This window comes from Mustelus asterias, chromosome 15 (genome assembly GCF_964213995.1).
Source record: "Mustelus asterias chromosome 15, sMusAst1.hap1.1, whole genome shotgun sequence".
In the NCBI taxonomy this organism is placed as follows: domain Eukaryota; kingdom Metazoa; phylum Chordata; class Chondrichthyes; order Carcharhiniformes; family Triakidae; genus Mustelus; species Mustelus asterias.
In genome coordinates this window covers 56,438,246-56,456,766 of record NC_135815.1, presented here as the reverse complement: position 1 = coordinate 56,456,766, position 18,521 = coordinate 56,438,246, and the positions used below count along the sequence as shown (strand labels likewise).

At 44.8% G+C, this 18,521-nt stretch overlaps 1 protein-coding gene across 4 annotated transcripts in view; it reads right to left on the bottom strand.

Annotated features, from left to right (window-relative positions):
• Window positions 1-18,521, bottom strand: part of LOC144504822 (kinesin heavy chain) — a 78,762-nt gene that overhangs the window by 37,406 nt on the left and 22,835 nt on the right. For all 4 annotated transcript variants that reach the window (XM_078230573.1, XM_078230574.1, XM_078230570.1 and 1 more), the window contains exons 8-10: window positions 9,185-9,268; window positions 6,631-6,668; window positions 6,521-6,544 (exon numbers count right to left, since the gene is read on the bottom strand). In XM_078230573.1, coding sequence (XP_078086699.1) covers window positions 6,521-6,544; window positions 6,631-6,668; window positions 9,185-9,268 — 146 coding nt within the window. The remainder of the gene's footprint in view (window positions 1-6,520; window positions 6,545-6,630; window positions 6,669-9,184; window positions 9,269-18,521) is intronic.

The window sequence follows — 18,521 nt, the reverse complement described above, 5'->3', positions numbered from 1 at the left end:
GACTGCTGGATCACAAAGCTGTCATGGACACTCCCTGGGTGGCATGCATCGAGCTACATGGTCTTGAGTCAGTGGTCGCAAACAATTTGAACGTTCAGGGAGTGGAACTCCTTCCTGTTCAAATTGCTGCGGCCCTGCATGGGGGGTCCGCATGGCGATGTGCGTGCCATCCACTGGGCCCTGCACATTCGGGATCCCGGCGATGGATGCAAACCCGACAGCCCGAGCCTCCTGCTGTGCACGGCCCATATCGAAATTAATGAACTGCCCTGCCCGGGCATACAGGGCATCTGTGACCTGCTGCACACATCTGTGCACGGAGGCCTGGGAGATCCCAGCTCGGTCGCCACTGGGAGCCTGGAATGATCCGGAGGCATAGACATTGAGGCTGCCAACACCTTCACGTCCACAGGGAACAGGTGGCCGCCGCTCCCCCAAGGTGCCAGGTGTGAGAGCACCTCACAAATGTGACGCACCGTGGTCTTGGACAAGCGCAGCCGGCGACGGCACATCTCCTCCGAGAGGGCCTTGAAGGAATTGCGGGGCCTGTACCTCCTTGGCCTTGGGACCCTCCGCCTTCTGTGCAACCTCTTGGGAGCATGTTCACCCACCTCCTGGCCCTCAGCAGCAGCCTGCTGCCCTCCTTCCTGAGGGTCTGGTGGTGGCTGCTCTTGTGGTGGTCTCTCCACGCCCGTCACCTCCTGAGTCACCGCCACCTCTTCCTCCTCCGCCTCTGCTGCCACCAACATGGCCAGCTCCAGATCAAGCAAACTGAGATCCATCTGCACAGTGGAGTTTGGAAAGAGCCTAGAATGACGGATTATTATCATTGGCTGCATAGACCCAGCACCACTCCAATCCCTCACTTGGGCCAGAACCCCCACTTGTGGGAGCTGGCAACCCCACACAATCCATGGTGCCATGCATGGCCCGATTAGGGTTGTGTGAGATTCCCATCATGACAAATGCTGGCACAGATTATGCAGGTCAGTGTGCAGACGTGGGCAATGTGCACCCTTGAGCCATTGCTTTGTGCGCAACTGCAGCATCCGTTACAGGCATGTGTTCCTGGTCCATGTCACAGGGCAGGGACAGACTGCAAATCACCAGCATATGTGTAACCAGTGACTGCAGATTCCATGCAGTCCATGTCTGAATCTCTGCAACCCGGCCTGGAGCAGCAGCTTCTTCATCTGGTTAGGCCTCAGTCAGCACATGGTACACTCATTCCCACCCCAGAACACCAGCACTTAGTAAGTCCCTGACCACACCCCGCAGAAAGACAATGCCACTGCAAAGTGCTGTGGAGGGTGGGAGGAAGCGGGAGCCCTCACCACTGTCTCTCACAGTCAGCTTCAGCGCTGCTTGGAGGAGGGGTGGGGGAAACGGGAGCCCTCGACGCTGCCTCTCACAGTCAGCTACAGCGCTGCTTGGAGGAGGGGTGGGGGGGTGGGGGGTGCGGGAGCGCTCGACGCTGCCTCTCACAGTCAGCTTCAGCGCTGCTTGGAGGGGGGGGGTGGGGGTTGGGAGGAAGCAGGAGCCCTCAAGACTGCTTCCTACAGTCAGCTTCAGCGCTGCTTGGAGGCGGGGTGGGGGGGAAGCAGGAGCCCTCGACGCTGCCTCTCACAGTGCGCTTCAGCACTGCTTGGAGGGAGGGCAGGCGGTAGGGGGGGGGAGCGGGAACCCTCAAGGCTGCTTCCCAAGTCAGCTTCAGCGCTGCTTGGGTGGGGTGGGGGGGGGGGGGCGGGCGGGGGGAGCAGGACTCCCTGACAGAACCTCACCCAAGGAGTTGTGAGGAAATGGAAGCCCCCCCAACAGCGCCCCCCCCCCCTGCCCCCCCCCTGCCGCCCCCCCCCCCCCCCCCCCCGCCCCGCCGCCCCCCACAGATGTCACTCGTCAATGGGCAGCTGGAGGAAGGCCACCAGGCATCTCCAGGATCTGCCTGCAACATCCCCCACGCTCCGCTGGCAACACCTATCTCTTCACGTGAGTTCAAGGCTGCCACGCCAGGTTGCAACTTTTAAATACCTGTTCTGGTTCGCGCCAAAATTACATCACGCCAAAGAGGTGGGAGACGCAGACATGGGTGGAGATTGCCATGTGGATTCCGATAATAGCATGCAGAGGTATGTAAACTCATGCTAAACAGCGGCCCACCGATTTTCAGCGGGTTCCCGGCGGCGCCATTTTTCTCCAGCTGGGAGATGCGCGCAGGTCGTAAAAACTGTCGGGGAACCCACAAAATGGCCGACACGCACATCTCCCGGCCTGACCCGCCAGAAAAGTTGCAGGTCGCAATGGGAGAATCGCGGCCCACGAAACTATTGGATTTTCATTCTAAAACCACAGATTTCCTTCCGACAAGGAGACCTGCTGTCCTTACCAGGTCTGGTCCATATGTGGCTCCAGACCCACAAACTGACCCACAACCTCTGAAATTGCTTAACAAACCATCCAGTTGTACTCAAGAAGACAGCTCACCAACACATTCTCAAGGATGGGCAATAAATGCTGACTTTACCAGTGACACATCCTGATTTTTTAAATCTTCTCTTTCTTCTCCCTACATCTTAAATATGTAATGCCCAGTAATATTTGACAGCCAGTCCTGTTCTCTATGTAACTATGTTTCAACTATCCCTACTACAACTGGTTCTTTGCTAAGAATTATTGCCGTCAGTTCCCCTTTAGTTTGAATTATTAATTGTTCCATTCATTTTAACAGTTGTTTTAATGTTCTGCAACTATATCTGTTCCCTGACTGATTATGTTACTTTTACTCTTTATCTTGATCTGTTCTTTACTCTCGTCATCTGTTTATTATATCCTCTGGTTTATGCGATTTTCACTAGATCTTTCCCCCTATCTAGTTCTCTCTAGTTGCTCTAAGATGTGATTTGTCAGATAGAGAAACAACCTTCTTGTCTCTAGGTTGTGGCAGCAGATGATTCTATATAGCTTCCTAATTAATGAATTTGCTGTGGTGACAGCCTTTCTATTCTGCCCCTTCACTACCTTGGACTATCTCCTGGTCCATGTTACCATGATTAGTAATCTGGCCATCTTCCCTGCAGTCTTCATATTTATCCTCACAGATAGCAAATATATTGTACCTGATGGAAAAGACCATTGTCTCTGGACTTCCTTATCTATCTGCTCTCTGTTCCCCCGATCCTATTGAATAACAATCACACATTCCTGAACTAATTCTTTTCTCTGAGATGTGACAATACTCTGCAGTAAGCTGTCCAGAAATTTCCACCCTTGCTTGTGTATCAGATTCTCTCTAACTCACATTCCAACTCAACAAATCTGAGTGATTCAAGGCAAAGACATTGCCAGCAGATTTGGCAATCACAACAGTCTCATTGTCCATAGCTCCACCATATCATAATCCTGCCACACTGCCTGTGCATCATCTGAAAATGTATTTATTTGTTAGGAAAATTTTCCTCCAATTAAATATTGGGAAGACTGAAATCGTTGAATTCAATCCCTGCTGCAAACTTTGCTCCTTAACAACTGACTTCAGCCAAAACCACTATGAGGAGAGATTGAGGAGACTGGGCTTGTATTCTCTTGAGTTTCAAAAAATGAGAAGTGATCTAATTGAAGCACACAAAATTCCTTCAGGGCTTGAAAGGGTAGATGTAGATGGGATGTTTCTCTGACTGGTGAGTCTAGAACCAGGGGCAGCACTGAGCTGAGGAGGTATTTCTTCCCACAGAAGGCAGTGAATCTTTGGAATTCTCCACCCCGGAGAGCTGTGCAAGTTCAATCTTTGAGCATGTTCAAGACAGAAATAGAGGTTTTTGGATATTAATTACATCAAGAGATTTGGAGATAATAAGGAAAAATGGCATAGAGGCAGATGTTCAGCCATGATTTGTTTGAATGACTGAGCAGGCTCAATGGATCAAAGAGCTTACTCCTGTTCCTATATCCTATGTTCCTACCCCTCTCGCTGACAACAGTCTGAGATTAAGCCAGTCTGTTCACAACCTTCTTGGTCATGTCCTTTCTATTATAGAAAGGATATTATTAAACTAGAAAGAGTGCAGAAAAGATTTACTAGGATGCTACCGGGACTTGATGGATTGAGTTATAAGGAGAGGCTGGATAGACTGGGACTTTTTTCTCTGAAGCATAGGAGGCTGAGGGGTGATCTTATAGAGGTCCATAAAATAATGAGGGGCACAGATCAGCTATCTCAGAAACTTTTGAAAAGTTTCATGGTAGCATAAAAGCCAACAGGAGATGGGGTCTTTCATGCTCCCCACGGGGTTTGTATCTGTTCCTTTTCATCCCACTTGGATGAAATGGAAGTTGCATATTATGGCTGGCTGGCAACCCTCCATTGTCAATATCTTTTCCCAAAGGTAGGGGAGTCTAAAACTAGAGGGCAGAGGTTTAAGATGAGAGGGGAGAGATACAAAAGTGTCCAGAGGAGCAATTTTTTCACACAGAGGGTGGTGAGTGTCTGGAACAAGCTGCCAGGAGGTAGTAGTAGAGGCGGGTTAGATAGTTACATGGATAAAATGGGTATAGAGGGATATAGGCCAAATGCGGGCAATTGGGATTAGCTTAGGGGTTTTAAAAAAGAAAGGGCGGCATGGACAAGTTGGGCCGAGGGGCCTGTTTCCATGCTGTAAACCTCTATGACTCTATGACTATGACTTTATGTCATCTGTAAGACCGTCTATTCCACCTCTGTAATTTCGCTCAACTTTGTCCCTGTCTCAGCTCATCTGTTGCTGAAACCCTCTTCTACATCTTCATTACATCTAGATGTGACTATTACAATGCATTTCTGGCTGGTTTCCCCCATTCTACCCTCTGTGAACTTGAGTTCATCCAAAACTCTGCTGCCCATGTCTTAACTCACTGAAAGTCATATTTCACTGTCACCCCTATGCTCGCTGACCTACAATGGTTCCCAGTCAAGCAACATCTAGATTTTAAAATTCTCATCCTTGATTTCAAATCTCTCCATGGCCTTGCACCCTCTTATCTCTGTGATCTCCTCCAACTCCACACTCTCCAAAGTATCTGTGTTCCCCTAATTGTGGCCTCCTTTGCATTTTCAATCATAATTGTTCCATCATTCTGGGCAGGCCTTCAGTTGCCGACGCCCCAAGCTGTGGAGCTCCCTTCCTCTCTAACTTGCTTGCCTCCTTTAGGATTCTTCTTAAATCCTAACTATTTGACCACACTTTTGGTCACCTGACCTAATATCTCCTTATATGGCTCGGTGTCATGCATTGTTTTATAATGCTCCTGTGAAACACCATGGGACATTGCATAACATTAAAGGTACTATGTAAATATACGTTGTTGTTGTAATTCATTTATATAATATCATGATCATGTGAGGAGGGGTAAAAATGAATCCCGGATTCTACCAAACAGGTCTGACCATTACAGGATTTTTTTTCTGAATTTAGAGAGGATGTGGTTTGCCAGTACTACAGAAATCTCACAATGTATGCTTCACGTTATAAAGGATTAGCTAGGCAGTTCTTCAGAGTTTAAACAAAGAAGAAGATAAGTTTATTGAAACTACTTCCTGAATTTAAAAAATACTGGCTAAATTACAACCACCATTCATACATCATACACATTCCCTGAGCCCACACACACACACTAATAGAGATGATAGGGTAAGTGGATAGCATAAAGGTTTCTTTTACAGTTTGTAATACAGTAATGGAGTATCCGTTAGCTGGTATCAATGTGGTGATTCCACTTTGCAGCCATTTTGTTCAGTTATGTTCCTGGGTGTAGTTTTCTGGGTCTGATTTCCCTGTTTTATCCCCAAAAGGTGTGTTTGCAGTATATTTCTCTTCTTAGGATACTTGCCTTGCAGATCTAGGTACAATACTTTGGAGAGAAAGAGAGCTTCTTTGCAGCCTTTCAGCATAGCATTCTGAACACTCAACTCTGATCTCTCTGGCTTGGTAAATAGTTCTTAAAAGTCCTGCTGGCTGTATATTCCAAAGGAATTTGATTAATCTATGTCTTTTATAATTCATTGTTTTTTAGAACAGGTATTTGCATGTTAATGTCTCATCTCAGAAACTTTTGAAAAGTTTCATGGTAGCATAAAAACCAACAGGAGATGGGGTCTTTCATGCTCCCCACGGGGTTTGTATCTGTTCCTTTTCATCCCACTTGGATGAAATGGAAGTTGCACATTATGACTGGCTGGCAACCCTCCATTGTCTTAATAGGATTATGGTTTATTGCTTTTTAAAGTCCAGCCAGAAAAAGAATTGGAAACTGTTTCTTTAAAACAAAACCTCATAACAACAACAAATAAAATAATTTAAGGTCTAATGTTAATTAGTTGATAAGTTTGATTTGAAATTAATTAGCAATTAATTATTCTGATTTTTACATATATATATATAGGAGATACTTAATGAAAATGTGATCAATATAATTTTGATTTCTTCTCCTTGGTGTGTTTTGTATCTTTAGATTTCTTTATATTGTATTTGTCAATGAAAATTCTACTTACTTGACCAGATCCAGCTAAATCCACCTAAAGAAGAAATACACATAAAATGAATATTATCAAACTTCAAATATACCAAAAGCTTTCAAAAATGTAACTTAGTGCAGTCTTACCAGTGTAAGCTTGCCTGCTGTTATGCATTTTTCTTCAGCTAAATATAAAAACATATTTGGTTAAATGTTGTGGATTCTTTTCTTTTATACTTTCCGATCGATTGCATTACTTTCTTGTTGACAGTTAAGTTTCTCTTTTTATTAACTAATATTGCTGCTCTTTTTATCCCTCTGTTTCAGTTACCATTCACTGCATGGGCAATAATTTTATCCTGCGACCACAAGCAGCTGTAGACAACTTCAAACCAGTTAAGTGGTGTTCATGTCCTCTCTTGTGTAAACATTGCGGTTAGATACAATAGGGTATACATGAGATGCATTGAGGCATGAAGGAAAGGTAAATAAACACAGCTGACTGCATGATGAGTAAAAAAATCATTAAGCTGTCAATCAAAGGATGATTAAAAAGACTGGACAGTGATTTAATGGAAACAAAGGTTTTCAGAAGGTTTGGAGGTATTTCAAAGGTTCTTAGCTTTCTATGAAGGCTCAGAGCCTTTAAATAAATGCTGTGTTAAAAAAATGGGCATGAGCAAACAGCTGTGGAGAAGGGAATCCGCGCCCCTTAGTGAAAGTGACTGACTTAAAGAGCATTAACTGCTGTGGTGATTTGGGAGCCTTCCAGCTGCCCAGGGGGCAAATAGATTAGTGACCATAGAAATCATAGAAATCCTACAGTGCAGAAGGAGGCCATTCGGCCCATCGAGTCTGCACCGACCACAATCCCACCCAGGCCCTACCCCCACATATTTACCCACTAATCTACGCATCCCAGGATTCTAAGGGGCAATTTTTAACCTGGCCAATCAACCTAACCTGCACATCTTTGGACCAGGTAAGGGTTTTAGCGGATAAAGACAATAATGAATATCTTACCCCAGGAGAGTATCTGAATTCACCATCCTGAAACAGAACAGCACCTTTCCCAGGGCTAGAAGGGTAGTCTAGCCACGAGAGCCTCATCCCGGGGTAGAGTGCCAAGGTGAACCCCTTGATCCCAGCCAGAGCCCACCCAACCCCCAGAACCCTTGGAGCCTGGCTGTGGCAGAGGGGCACATGGGCCCTCCCTCCTTGACCCCCTTCGAACCCCAACACACCAGGGCCACGAAGGTCATGACCACACGGTGCAGTTCCCATGGGGGAGATGGATGAATAGCGAGAGGCTGCTGAATGGGCCATCGAGCCCGCTAATGAGATTACAATGAGGGGTTTTATATAATTATTGGGTTCCCAGTCACTCTGGGAGGGAACCTGATCGGGGCCAGCAGAGAGGGGCCAGGTGGATCCCAAATGCATTCACAACCAGCGGAATGCCATTTTAGGCCTGATGCCTCATTCAGCAGGTGATTAGAATTCTCACCAGTGACAAATGGAATCAGTGAATCCCTGTCCCACTCTGTCCTGATTTGATCTTCTCAAGTAGTGGGTGCTATTGAGGCTTTGGAAAATGGGCAATGGGGTGGGGTGGGGGGGGGGAGCAGGGGGGGCGCCAGATTAACTCCCAATTCTTTGCATCTTAGATGAGCTAAAAGAGCTAAAAGGATTCACTTTAAAAATGTTTTGACTTAAAATGATCAGATTAAGATTTATAAGATCATGAAGGGAATAAGTTGTGTGAAGCTTGACTGTTGCTTCCAATTAAGTATGTAATGGAGGACAAGGAGTCACAAGAAGGACAAGTCAACCAGCCTCCCATCCATTGACTCTGTCTACACTTCCCGCTGCCTCGGCAAAGCAGCCAGCATAATTAAGGACCCCAGAAATCTTTCTTCCACCTTCTTCCTTCGGGAAAAAGATACAAAAGTCTGAGGTCACGTACTAACCGACTCAAGAACAGCTTCTTCCCTGCTGCTTTCAGACTTTTGAATGGACTTACCTTGCATTAAGTTGATCGTTCTCTACACCCTAGTTATAACTGCAACACTACATTCTGCACTCTCTCGTTTCCTTCTCTATGAATGGTATGTTTTGTCTGTATAGCGCGCAAGAAACAATACTTTTCACTGTATGTTAATACATGTGACAATAATAAATCAAATCAAAATCAATTGTGAATTGCATAAGGCCAGATCTCGATTAGATATCTGGAGGTGGTTGTTCTTCAAGAGAATCGTGGATCTCTGGAACAGGCTGTCAGTTTATGCGATAGACACTAATTCATTGAATTCCTTTAATTGAAAGCTGAAACTATTTCCACCTGGACCAGAGATCACTTCTTATAAAAGATAGATACTGCAGGAAACTGTTAGGACAAGAGTGATCTCCTAGAATCGCTTTAATTGACTCAGGAGTAAAGAGAGGAATTTTCCTGATATTGTTTGCCCAAACTGGCCAAGGTACCACAATTATGTGGGATAGGGTGGATGGACATAAATCTCAAATGTTATTCACAGGAAACAAGGTGCAATTAGAAAATATGCAGATGTTTCAATGTAGTTTTAATTCTGTGAAACATTTACAAAATTCATTTTGATACAGACCCATATTTTGCACAGCTTAGTTCATGTGACATTAAATTTACAGAGGAGAACAATATATTAACATGAATTCTTACATTTTTCTGTGTTGATATTTGTATGAACAATAGAAATGTAAAACAACGTGTGACTGCTGTTACTGAAGTCCCCTTTAGACACACCTGAAAAAGAAAGATACATGTTATGTTACTGTGTCTGTGTGGATTTTCCTCTCAACATTCTTCATTTTAAGTTAGTAACATGCTGGGAGCAGGTGGCAGTCCAATAGCAAAAACAGAGAATGCTGGAAAATCTCAGCTGGTCTGACAGTAATTGTGCAGAGAGAACAGAGCTAACGTTTTGAGTCTGGATGACTCTTTATCAGAGCAGGTTGAGTAGCATGCACAAAGCCTGGGGAGAAAAAAAATTGTATTTATAAAGCATTTTTCATGACCAACAGCCTTATACAGTCAAAGAAGTACTTTTAAAGTGAACTCACTATTGTAGTGTAGGAAACGTGGCAGCCAATTTGCACATAGCAATTTGCATGGTCAGAAAATCTGTGTTTATGTTAATAGAGGGATAATTATTGGCCAGGACACCTGGGATAACTCCCCTGTCCTTTTCTAAGATAGTGCTATATGATCTTTTACATTCACCTGTGCAGGAAACTGGGGCCTTGCTTCTACATCTCCTAAAATGCAGTACTTCCTCCGTACTGCACTGGAAATAAGTACAGGGCATCTGTTAGTGGCTTTCTAAAACAAACAACTGCATTGCAGATTATTTGGGGCAGCACGGTGGCACAGAGGTTAGCACTCCTGCCTCACAAAGACCCGGATTCGATTCCGGCCTTAGGTGGCTGTGTGGAGTTTGCACGTTCTCCCCGTGTCTGCATGGGTTTCCTCCAGGTGCTCCTGTTTCCTCCCACAGTCTAAAGATGTGCAGGTTAGGTGGATTGGCCATGTTCAATTGCCCCTTATTGTTCAAAGATATGCAGGTTAGGTAAATTAGCCACGGTAAATAGGCAGGGTTATGGGGATAGGGTGGTCGGGAGGATCTGGGTAGGATGCTCTTTCGGAGAGCTGATGCAGATTTGATTGGCTGAATGGCTTCCTTCTGCACGATAGGGATTCTATAGTTCTATAAGAACAAGAACACAATAAATAGGAGCAGGAGTAGGCCACATGAAACAAAACCATCCATTTTCATGACATAAGAAACAAATATTATATCATTAGCATTCATGCATGAAATAAAATATTTTTTCCACTTTCATTATGCTTGAAATTAAAGATTATATCGCTTGACTTGACATATAAAAAGATTTTATCTAGTGTCTTTGTGTGTGCAAAACAAAATTCCCTTTCATTGACATAAAATTAAACATTTTTTATTTTGTTTTGACATGAAAAAAATTAGCTTATTTTGATTCAGGAGACCACTAATCATAGTCACTGGAAAGAGACCAAGCCAAGTTGGCTGGCTAGATGATGGGGCCAATAATTTCTCCTAAAAAAAGTGTGCTAAACATAAATGTACAAAACGAAAATCACTTTTCCATCAGTAAACATGTAATAAGGGTGGATCAGGTTCCTGACCTGTAATTTTTACATTAAAAACCTCTTGGCTGCCTTGAATCTAATGAAAAAATTCACTTACTAACTCCTACCAACATTTAATTAGTTACCTTCAGCTCACCCCTCTCCTGACTCATGAGATCTGGAATGGGACTTGATAGGGTAGATACCAGCAGAATGTTTCCACTTGTCGGGGCAACTACAATTAGGGGACACAGTTTAAAATAAGAAGTCTTTCTTTTATGACTGAGATTAGGAGAATTTTTTTCTCTTAGCGGGTCAGTAGTATGTGGAATTCCCTTCCTCAGAGAGCAATGAAGGCTACATCATTGAATTTACTCAAGGCAAAGTTAGACAGATTTTGGATAGACAAGGGAATAAAGGGTTATGGGGGTTCAGACAGGAAAGTGTAGGTCAGCCATGATGGTACTGAATGGCAGAGCAGACTTGAAGAGCCGAATGGCCTACTCATGCTCCTAAATCCTATGCTCCTATGTTGCTCCATCCTATGACTTCTCTGTCTGGCTCACCGCTTCTCCAAACTTGCCATCCCTCCCAATTTGCCACTTTCTTTCCTCACGCTTGTCATCTCTCCTGAATCACCACTTCCCTAACTCTCCCACTCATCATCTCTCTCAAGCACAGATGAGTCCTCACATCTCTGATGGAATAACATCAGTCCAATTACATCAAATAACATCACAGGAAGTCAAACAAGCCCCTTTTCTACACCATCTCTCACTTTCAGAGCTCTCTCCCTCTCTATGTGCTGCCATTGGGTAAGCTACCAGCCAGTCAGCCAGTCAGCCATTGCTATATGGCTTGGCCAGCTGCATTGAGAAGATCAGACACCAGTGGAAATCTGGCCATGTGTGGCATCACAGCTTCACAAAGCTTCAGTTGATGGGAGTAGCAAATACTCTCCCTCCATGTGTCATGTGCATGTTGTTCATAGAAATCATAGAAACCCTACAGTGCAGAAAGAGGCCATTCGGCCCATCGAGTCTGCACCGACCACAATCCCACCCAGGCCCTACCCCCATATCTCTACATATTTTACCTACTAATCCCTCTAACCTATGCATCTCAGGACACTAAGGGGCAATTTTAGCATGGCCAATCAACCTAACCCGCACATCTTTGGACTGTGGGAGGAAACCGGAGCACCCGGAGGAAACCCACGCATGTTAATAATCAAGTCCACAGCGCTTTTTAGACCGGTGCGTGGCTGCGCATGCACACAGTTTATCGAGAACTTAGCAGTAAAACAGGGATATGATCAGCCTGCCTCTCTAACTCTGCTGAAGCTACACCATATTAGAAGTGCTAGGAAGAGGGAGAGTACAATTTTATATTTCATTAGGATATGCATATGGGTGTGTTATACAATGTTAGATTGTTAAGTTTTTTTTGAACCATAGAAATATTAGGGTACAAATTCATCTTGAGTGGTGATGCAAAATTACAGAATACAGAATTGGTCTCCCATAACAGATATTCAGTTTCATTGCAGTCAGTGAAAATGAATAGCAGGAGCTGCTTCTGAAGAGCAGCTGAGCTGATAGCACCCATTTTGAGCCACTGTCTGAGATGAACTTCTAGTCCAATATTTCTTTCAGCCACTTTCCTACCTTGCCCATTTTGGGTTACTGTCTGAAAAGTGGTCTTTCACTTGTAATGAATGGCAAGACATGAATTGACTCTGAACAGTGGATGAATTGTTTGGGCAGCATGGTTAGTACTGCTGCCTCACAGAGCCAGGGACCCAGGTTCGATTCCCAGCTTGGGTCACTGTCTGTGTGGAGTCTACACGTTCTCCCTGTATTTGCGTGGGCTTCCTCTGGGTGCTCTGGTTTCCTCCCACAGTCCAAAGATGTGCTGGTTAGGTGGATTGGCTATGCTAAATTCTCCCTCCGTGTACCTGAACAGGCACCGGATTGTGGCGATTAGGGGATTTTCACAGTAACTTCATTGCAGTGTTAATGTAAGCCTACTTGTGACTAATAAATAAACTTTAACTTTTGAATGCTGGACTATTTTGTGTTAGGGGATTGGGGGGGGAGGATTGGGGGTGGGGGGGCGGGGGTGGGGGTGTGTGAAAAAAGTGCTTTTTACATGTGAGCAAACTGGTGGAACCTAAGCAATAATGAAGACATTCCAGACAACAGTGTTAAGTGCTGCTCATGCATTGACCACATCATTTACTGCCTCCTCCTCGGCATTTTCTGAAGAGGTTCTTACTTCTGCATCTTATTCCTCCCACAGGTCCAAACCTTGCTACTGTGTAATGTTACATAGAACGCAGCACACAACAACCATTCTGGAGACTCTGGCTGGTGCATACTGAAGGAGTCAACCAGACCTATCCAGGCATCTGAAATGGATCAGCATCCTGATAATTTGTTCAATATACCCCTGGTTGTTATATGGTCATCATTGTATGGCTTTTGAGTTTTATTGGTTGCGTTTCTCACAGGTGGCTCAGGCACAGTTTAAGTAGATATTACTTAGTGACCCTTTAGTGATTCAGGCATACATTAATTACCACATGCGTGCAGTTGATTATGCCCTGCACCTGAAGGAAGCCTACTAGAGCGCCCAAACCCAACTCAACTTTGATCAGTATCATCAGTGACAAAGTTGACATAATTGCCAGTCAAACGAGCCACCAGTCACTTACCTTATGCATTATGGGCCTCAGACTGAAATCCTGCAGATATATCCAACATAGCCCTCCAGGAAGGTTAGGTTGATTGGCTATGCTAAAGTGCCCCTTAGTGTCAGGGTGATTAGCAGAGTAAATATGTGGGGTTACGGGGATAGGGCCTGGGTGGGATTGTTGTCTGTGTAGGCCCGATGGGCTGAATGGCTTCCTTCTGCACTGTAGTGATTCTATAGTTCTATGTCTACTATCTCTGAAGCCACATCTTGGATCGTGAGGATGTAGGCTGTCATCCCCAGGGGATTTGTTAGGATTTTAGCCGCAGTGCTTTTTCTTTCAATATTAATTGGCATGACATAACATTCAAGACCATGGACCAAGCGCTAGTAAATGGGATTAGTGGGAAGTCGGGTGTTTCACACGTGTCTGCAGACTCGATGGGCCTAATGGCCTCTTCTGCACTGTATGATTCTAATTAATTACCTCATAGCACAAAGCCTTTCACATGAGCAGGTAAGAAAGCTGTGACGTTACAGTACTTATTTCGTTGTCTTCAGCTCCCTCAAATTCCATTGTGTTCTTGCCTCTGTTCACTGGCAGGTCTCAGGAAACCTGTGAAACCCGTTCACCACATAACAAAATTCATGTTTATATCGCTATAATTTAATGATTAACACGTCAAGATGTGAGGGGGTGCCTCACACACAGTCTAATATACTGCAATTCATTGGTAAGCCGAAGCAATGCTTCCGTTGCTGAACCTTCCTGGAGGAGCCCTGCAGTTAACAGAATGGATGCCAAACTTTGTACTGGTCTGCTGCATGTTGCACAATCTCGCCATCATGGGTGGACAACACAGGCACCAGCTATACAGCAAGCAACTGAGGGGCACGAGCACTGGACAAGGAGGAGGAGGAAGGGAGGAAATAATTTTGACAGCCCATTCCTGGTATAACTGATTGTGAACTCAACTAAGTTAGATACCAGTAACTGTCATGTCCTTTCCCCATTCACCACCATTCCCAGTGATTGACTACTTCAACATCTGACAATGGACACAATACAAAAATAAAAGTAATCACAAAATAAACATTTCAAATCAAATTTATTAACAAAACCATATCATAATGGATGCAAAGACAACTAATCTTTTATGCTTACCTTCCATGTGCCTTGCCTGTCCTAGTTCTCCTACGTTTTGCCATCCCAGTGGTTGATGGAAAACCTGCTGATTTTTAAGTAGCGGAGATTGGAGTTGAGTTTGGAGAATGATTTTGAGTAGCTCTATGCCCAGAAGGCCGAGTTGTGAACTGTACCATCTCGGCATGAACAACAGCAGACTGAGCTGGCTGGTTAACATAGAAACATAGAAGATAGGAGCAGGAAGAGGCCATTTGGCTCTTCGAGCCTGCTCCGCCATTCATTGGCTGATTATCCAACTCAATAGCCTAATCCTGTTTTTTTCCCATAACCTTTGATCCCATTCGCCCCAAGTGCTATATCCAGCCGCCTCTTGAGTACATTCAATGTTTTGGCATCAACTATTTTCTGTGGTAATTAATTCCACAGGCTCACTACGTTTTGGGTGAAGAAATGTCTCCTCCGTCCTAAATGGTCTACCCTGAATCCTCAGACTATGATCCTGGTTCTGGACTCTCCCACCATTGGGAATATCCTCCCTGCATCCACCCTGTCTGGTCCTGTTAGAAGATCCCCCCTCATTTGTCTGAACTCCAGCGAAAACAATCTCTCCTCAAACATCAGTCCCGCCATCCCCGGAATCAGCCTGGTAGCCCCAATAGACAACTTCAAGGGCATTGGCAGACTCGCAGTATTAGAAGACACATTGGTCGCTATCTTACCTTCTTGCCCTGCCAGCCGATGGGCAGGATAAGCCGATAAGATAGCGAGAGAGCCAAGGAATCAGGTTTGCGTCTGATTTCTCGTCTCCTGTGATCTTACCAGCACTGGATATCCAGCAAAATCAGTCTCGCGCCTGAAAAGGGCATGAGGCTGAATATACTACTTAAATATATTTAAATGGAGCTTTAAACTGAATAGTTGGGTGGGGGGTGGGGGGGAGGGGGGGTGTTGTTCAGTTGTATGGAGAATTAGAAAATCAAAGTTAAAGGAGAGGGTAGAAGTGCAGGTTAATGGAGTTGAGGGCTCAGGAGAGGTTAGTAAAGGTTCCAGACCACATAATAGAGCAGAGAGTATAGAAAGTGGCAGGAATCTAACCTCAGGCAGAGCAAAAAAAGTGATAAGTATGAGAAGGGAGGTGGTCAATGCAAGACTGAGGGTGTTGTACCTAAATGCGTGCAGCATACGGAATAAGGTAAATGAGCTTGTTGCGCACATTGAAATTGGCCGGTACGATGTTGTGGGCACCACAGAGACGTGTCTGCAAGGGGATCAGGGCTGGGATATAAATATCCAAGGATGTGTCCTATCGGAAGGACAGGCAGATGGGCAAAGGCGGAGGGGCTGCATTGTTAGTAAGGAATGAAGTTAAATCGATAGCAAGAAGTCGATGACAAGATACAGGATTAGAAGGCTTAGAATCTGTGTGGGTAGAGTTGAGGAATCGCAAAGGTAAAAAGATGCTGATGGGAGTTATGTACAGGCTCCCTAGCAGTAGTCAGGATGTGGGGCAGAAAACAAATCAGGAGATAGAAAAGGCATATAAAAAAGGCAATATTACAATAATCATGGGGGACTTCAATATGCAGGTGGACTGGGAAAATCAGGTAGGTAGTGGATCCCAAGAAAAGGAATTTGTGAAATGTCTGAGAGATGGTTTTTTGGAGCAGCTTGTGACAGAGCCTACAAGGGGACAGGCAATTCTGGATTTGGTGATATGTAATGAGGCAGACTTGATTTGGGAACTTAAGGTGAAGGAACCCTGAGTGAGCAGTGACCACAATATGATAGAATTTACCCTGCAGTTTGAGAAGGAGAAGCTGGAATCAGATGTAATGGTATTACAATTAAATAAAGGTAACTACAAAGACATGAGGGAGGAGCTGGCCAGAGTTGATTGGAAAGGGAGCCTAGCAGGGAAGACAGTGGAACAGCAATGGCAGGGGTTTTTGAGAGTTATTCGGGAGGCACAACAGAAATTCATCCCAAGGAGGAGGCAACATGCTAAGGGGAGGACGAGGCATCCTCGGCTGATGAGGGAAGTCAAGGACAGCATAAAAGCAAAAAAAAAGCATACGAAGTGGCAAGGATTAGTGGGAAGCCAGAGGATTGGGAAGCCTTTAAAAGTGAGCAGAGGACAACTAAAAAAGCAATAAGGGGGGAGAAAATGAAATATGAGTGTAAGCTAGCTGGTAATATAAAAGAAGATAGGAAGAATTTTTTTCAATATATAAAAGGTAAGAGAGAGCATTGGACCACTGGAAAATGAGGCTGGAGAAGTAATAATAGGAAACAAAGAAATGGCAGAGGAACTGAATAGTTACTTTGCATCCATCTTCACGGTGGAAGACACCAGTGGGATGCCAGAGCTTCAGGAGAGTCGGGGGCACAGTGTAATGGCCATAACTAAGGAGAAGGTTCTGGGAAAACTGAAAGGTCTGAAGGTGGATAAATCACCTGGATCAGATGGACTACACCTCAGGGTTCTAAAAGAGATAGCTGAGAATGTTGTGGAGGCATTGGCGGTGATCTTTCAGGAATCACTGGAGGCAGGGAGAGTACCAGAGGACTAGAAAGTAGCTATTGTAACGCCACTGTTTAAGAAGGGAGGGAGGCAGCAGATGGGAAATTATAGGCTGGTTAGCCTGACTTCGGTCATTGGCAAGATTCTAGAATCCATTATTAAAGATGAGATCACAGAGTACTTGATAAAGTAGGACTGAGTCAGCACGGCTTTGTCAAGGGGAGGTCATGTCTAACAAATCTGTTAGAGTTCTTTGAGGAGGTAACAAGGAAGTTAGATAAAGGAGAACCAGTGGATGTGATTTATTTAGATTTCCAGAAGGCCTTTGACAAGGTGTCGCATAGGAGACTGTTAAATAAGTTAAGTGCCCATGGTGTTTAGGGTAAAATCCTGGTATGGATAGAGGATTGGCTGACTGGCAGAAGGCAGAGAGTGGAGAGAAAGGGTTTTTTTTCAAGATGGCTAGTGGTGACTAGTGGTGTACCTCAGGGGTCAGTGCTGGGACCATAACTTTTCACAATATACATTAACGATTTGGAGGAAGAAACTGATGGCACTGTTACTAAAGTTGCAGATGATACAAAGATATGTAGAGGGACAGGTAGTATTGAGGAAGCAGCGGGGGGCTGCAGAAGGACTTGGACAGGTTAGGAGAGTGGGCAAAGAAATGGCAGATGGAATACAATGTGGAAAAGTGTGAGGTTATGCACTTTGGAAGGAGGAATGGAGGCACTGACTATTTTCTAAATGGGAAAATGCTCAGGAAATCAGAAACACAAAGGGACTTGGGAGTCATTGTACAAGATTCTCTTAAGGTTAACGTGCAGGTTTAGTCGGCAATTAGGAAGGCAAATGCAATGTTGGCGTTTATAGAAATCATAGAATCATAGAAATCATAGAAACCCTACAGTACAGAAAGAGGCCATTCGGCCCATCGAGTCTGCACCGACCACAATCCCACCCAGGCCCTACCCCCATATCCCTACATATTTACCCACTAATCCCTCTAACCTACGCATCCCAGGACACTAAGGGCAATTTTTAGCATGGCCAATCAACCTAACCCGCACATCTTTGGACTGTGGGAGGAAACCCATGCAGACACGAGGAGAATGTGCAAACTCCACACAGACAGTGACCCAAGCCGGGAATCGAACCCAGGTCCCTGGAGCTGTGAAGCAGCAGTGCTAACCACTGTGCTACCGTGCCGCCCTGACAGTGGACGATTTAGGCCTTGCCCACTCCTCCTTCTGGTGAATTTCAAGTCTGTCAAGACGTTTTTCACAGAGTGTGGTAAGATTCGACTTTTAAGTCACCCAAAAACCAGTGCAATTTTTTCCCATTTTCACACTCGTTTGGGACTGAGAATTCTCTTGGTAAGATCACCCCCATAATGTGAACTTCAGAATGAAGCCACAGTCATTCCCTTGAAGCAGTGCTTCAGTGATCCGAATGTGTTGGAGTACAGATTGCTGCACTACTGTGACACTCGGGAAACCCCTTAGTACATTGGTAACTGCAGCTATGGT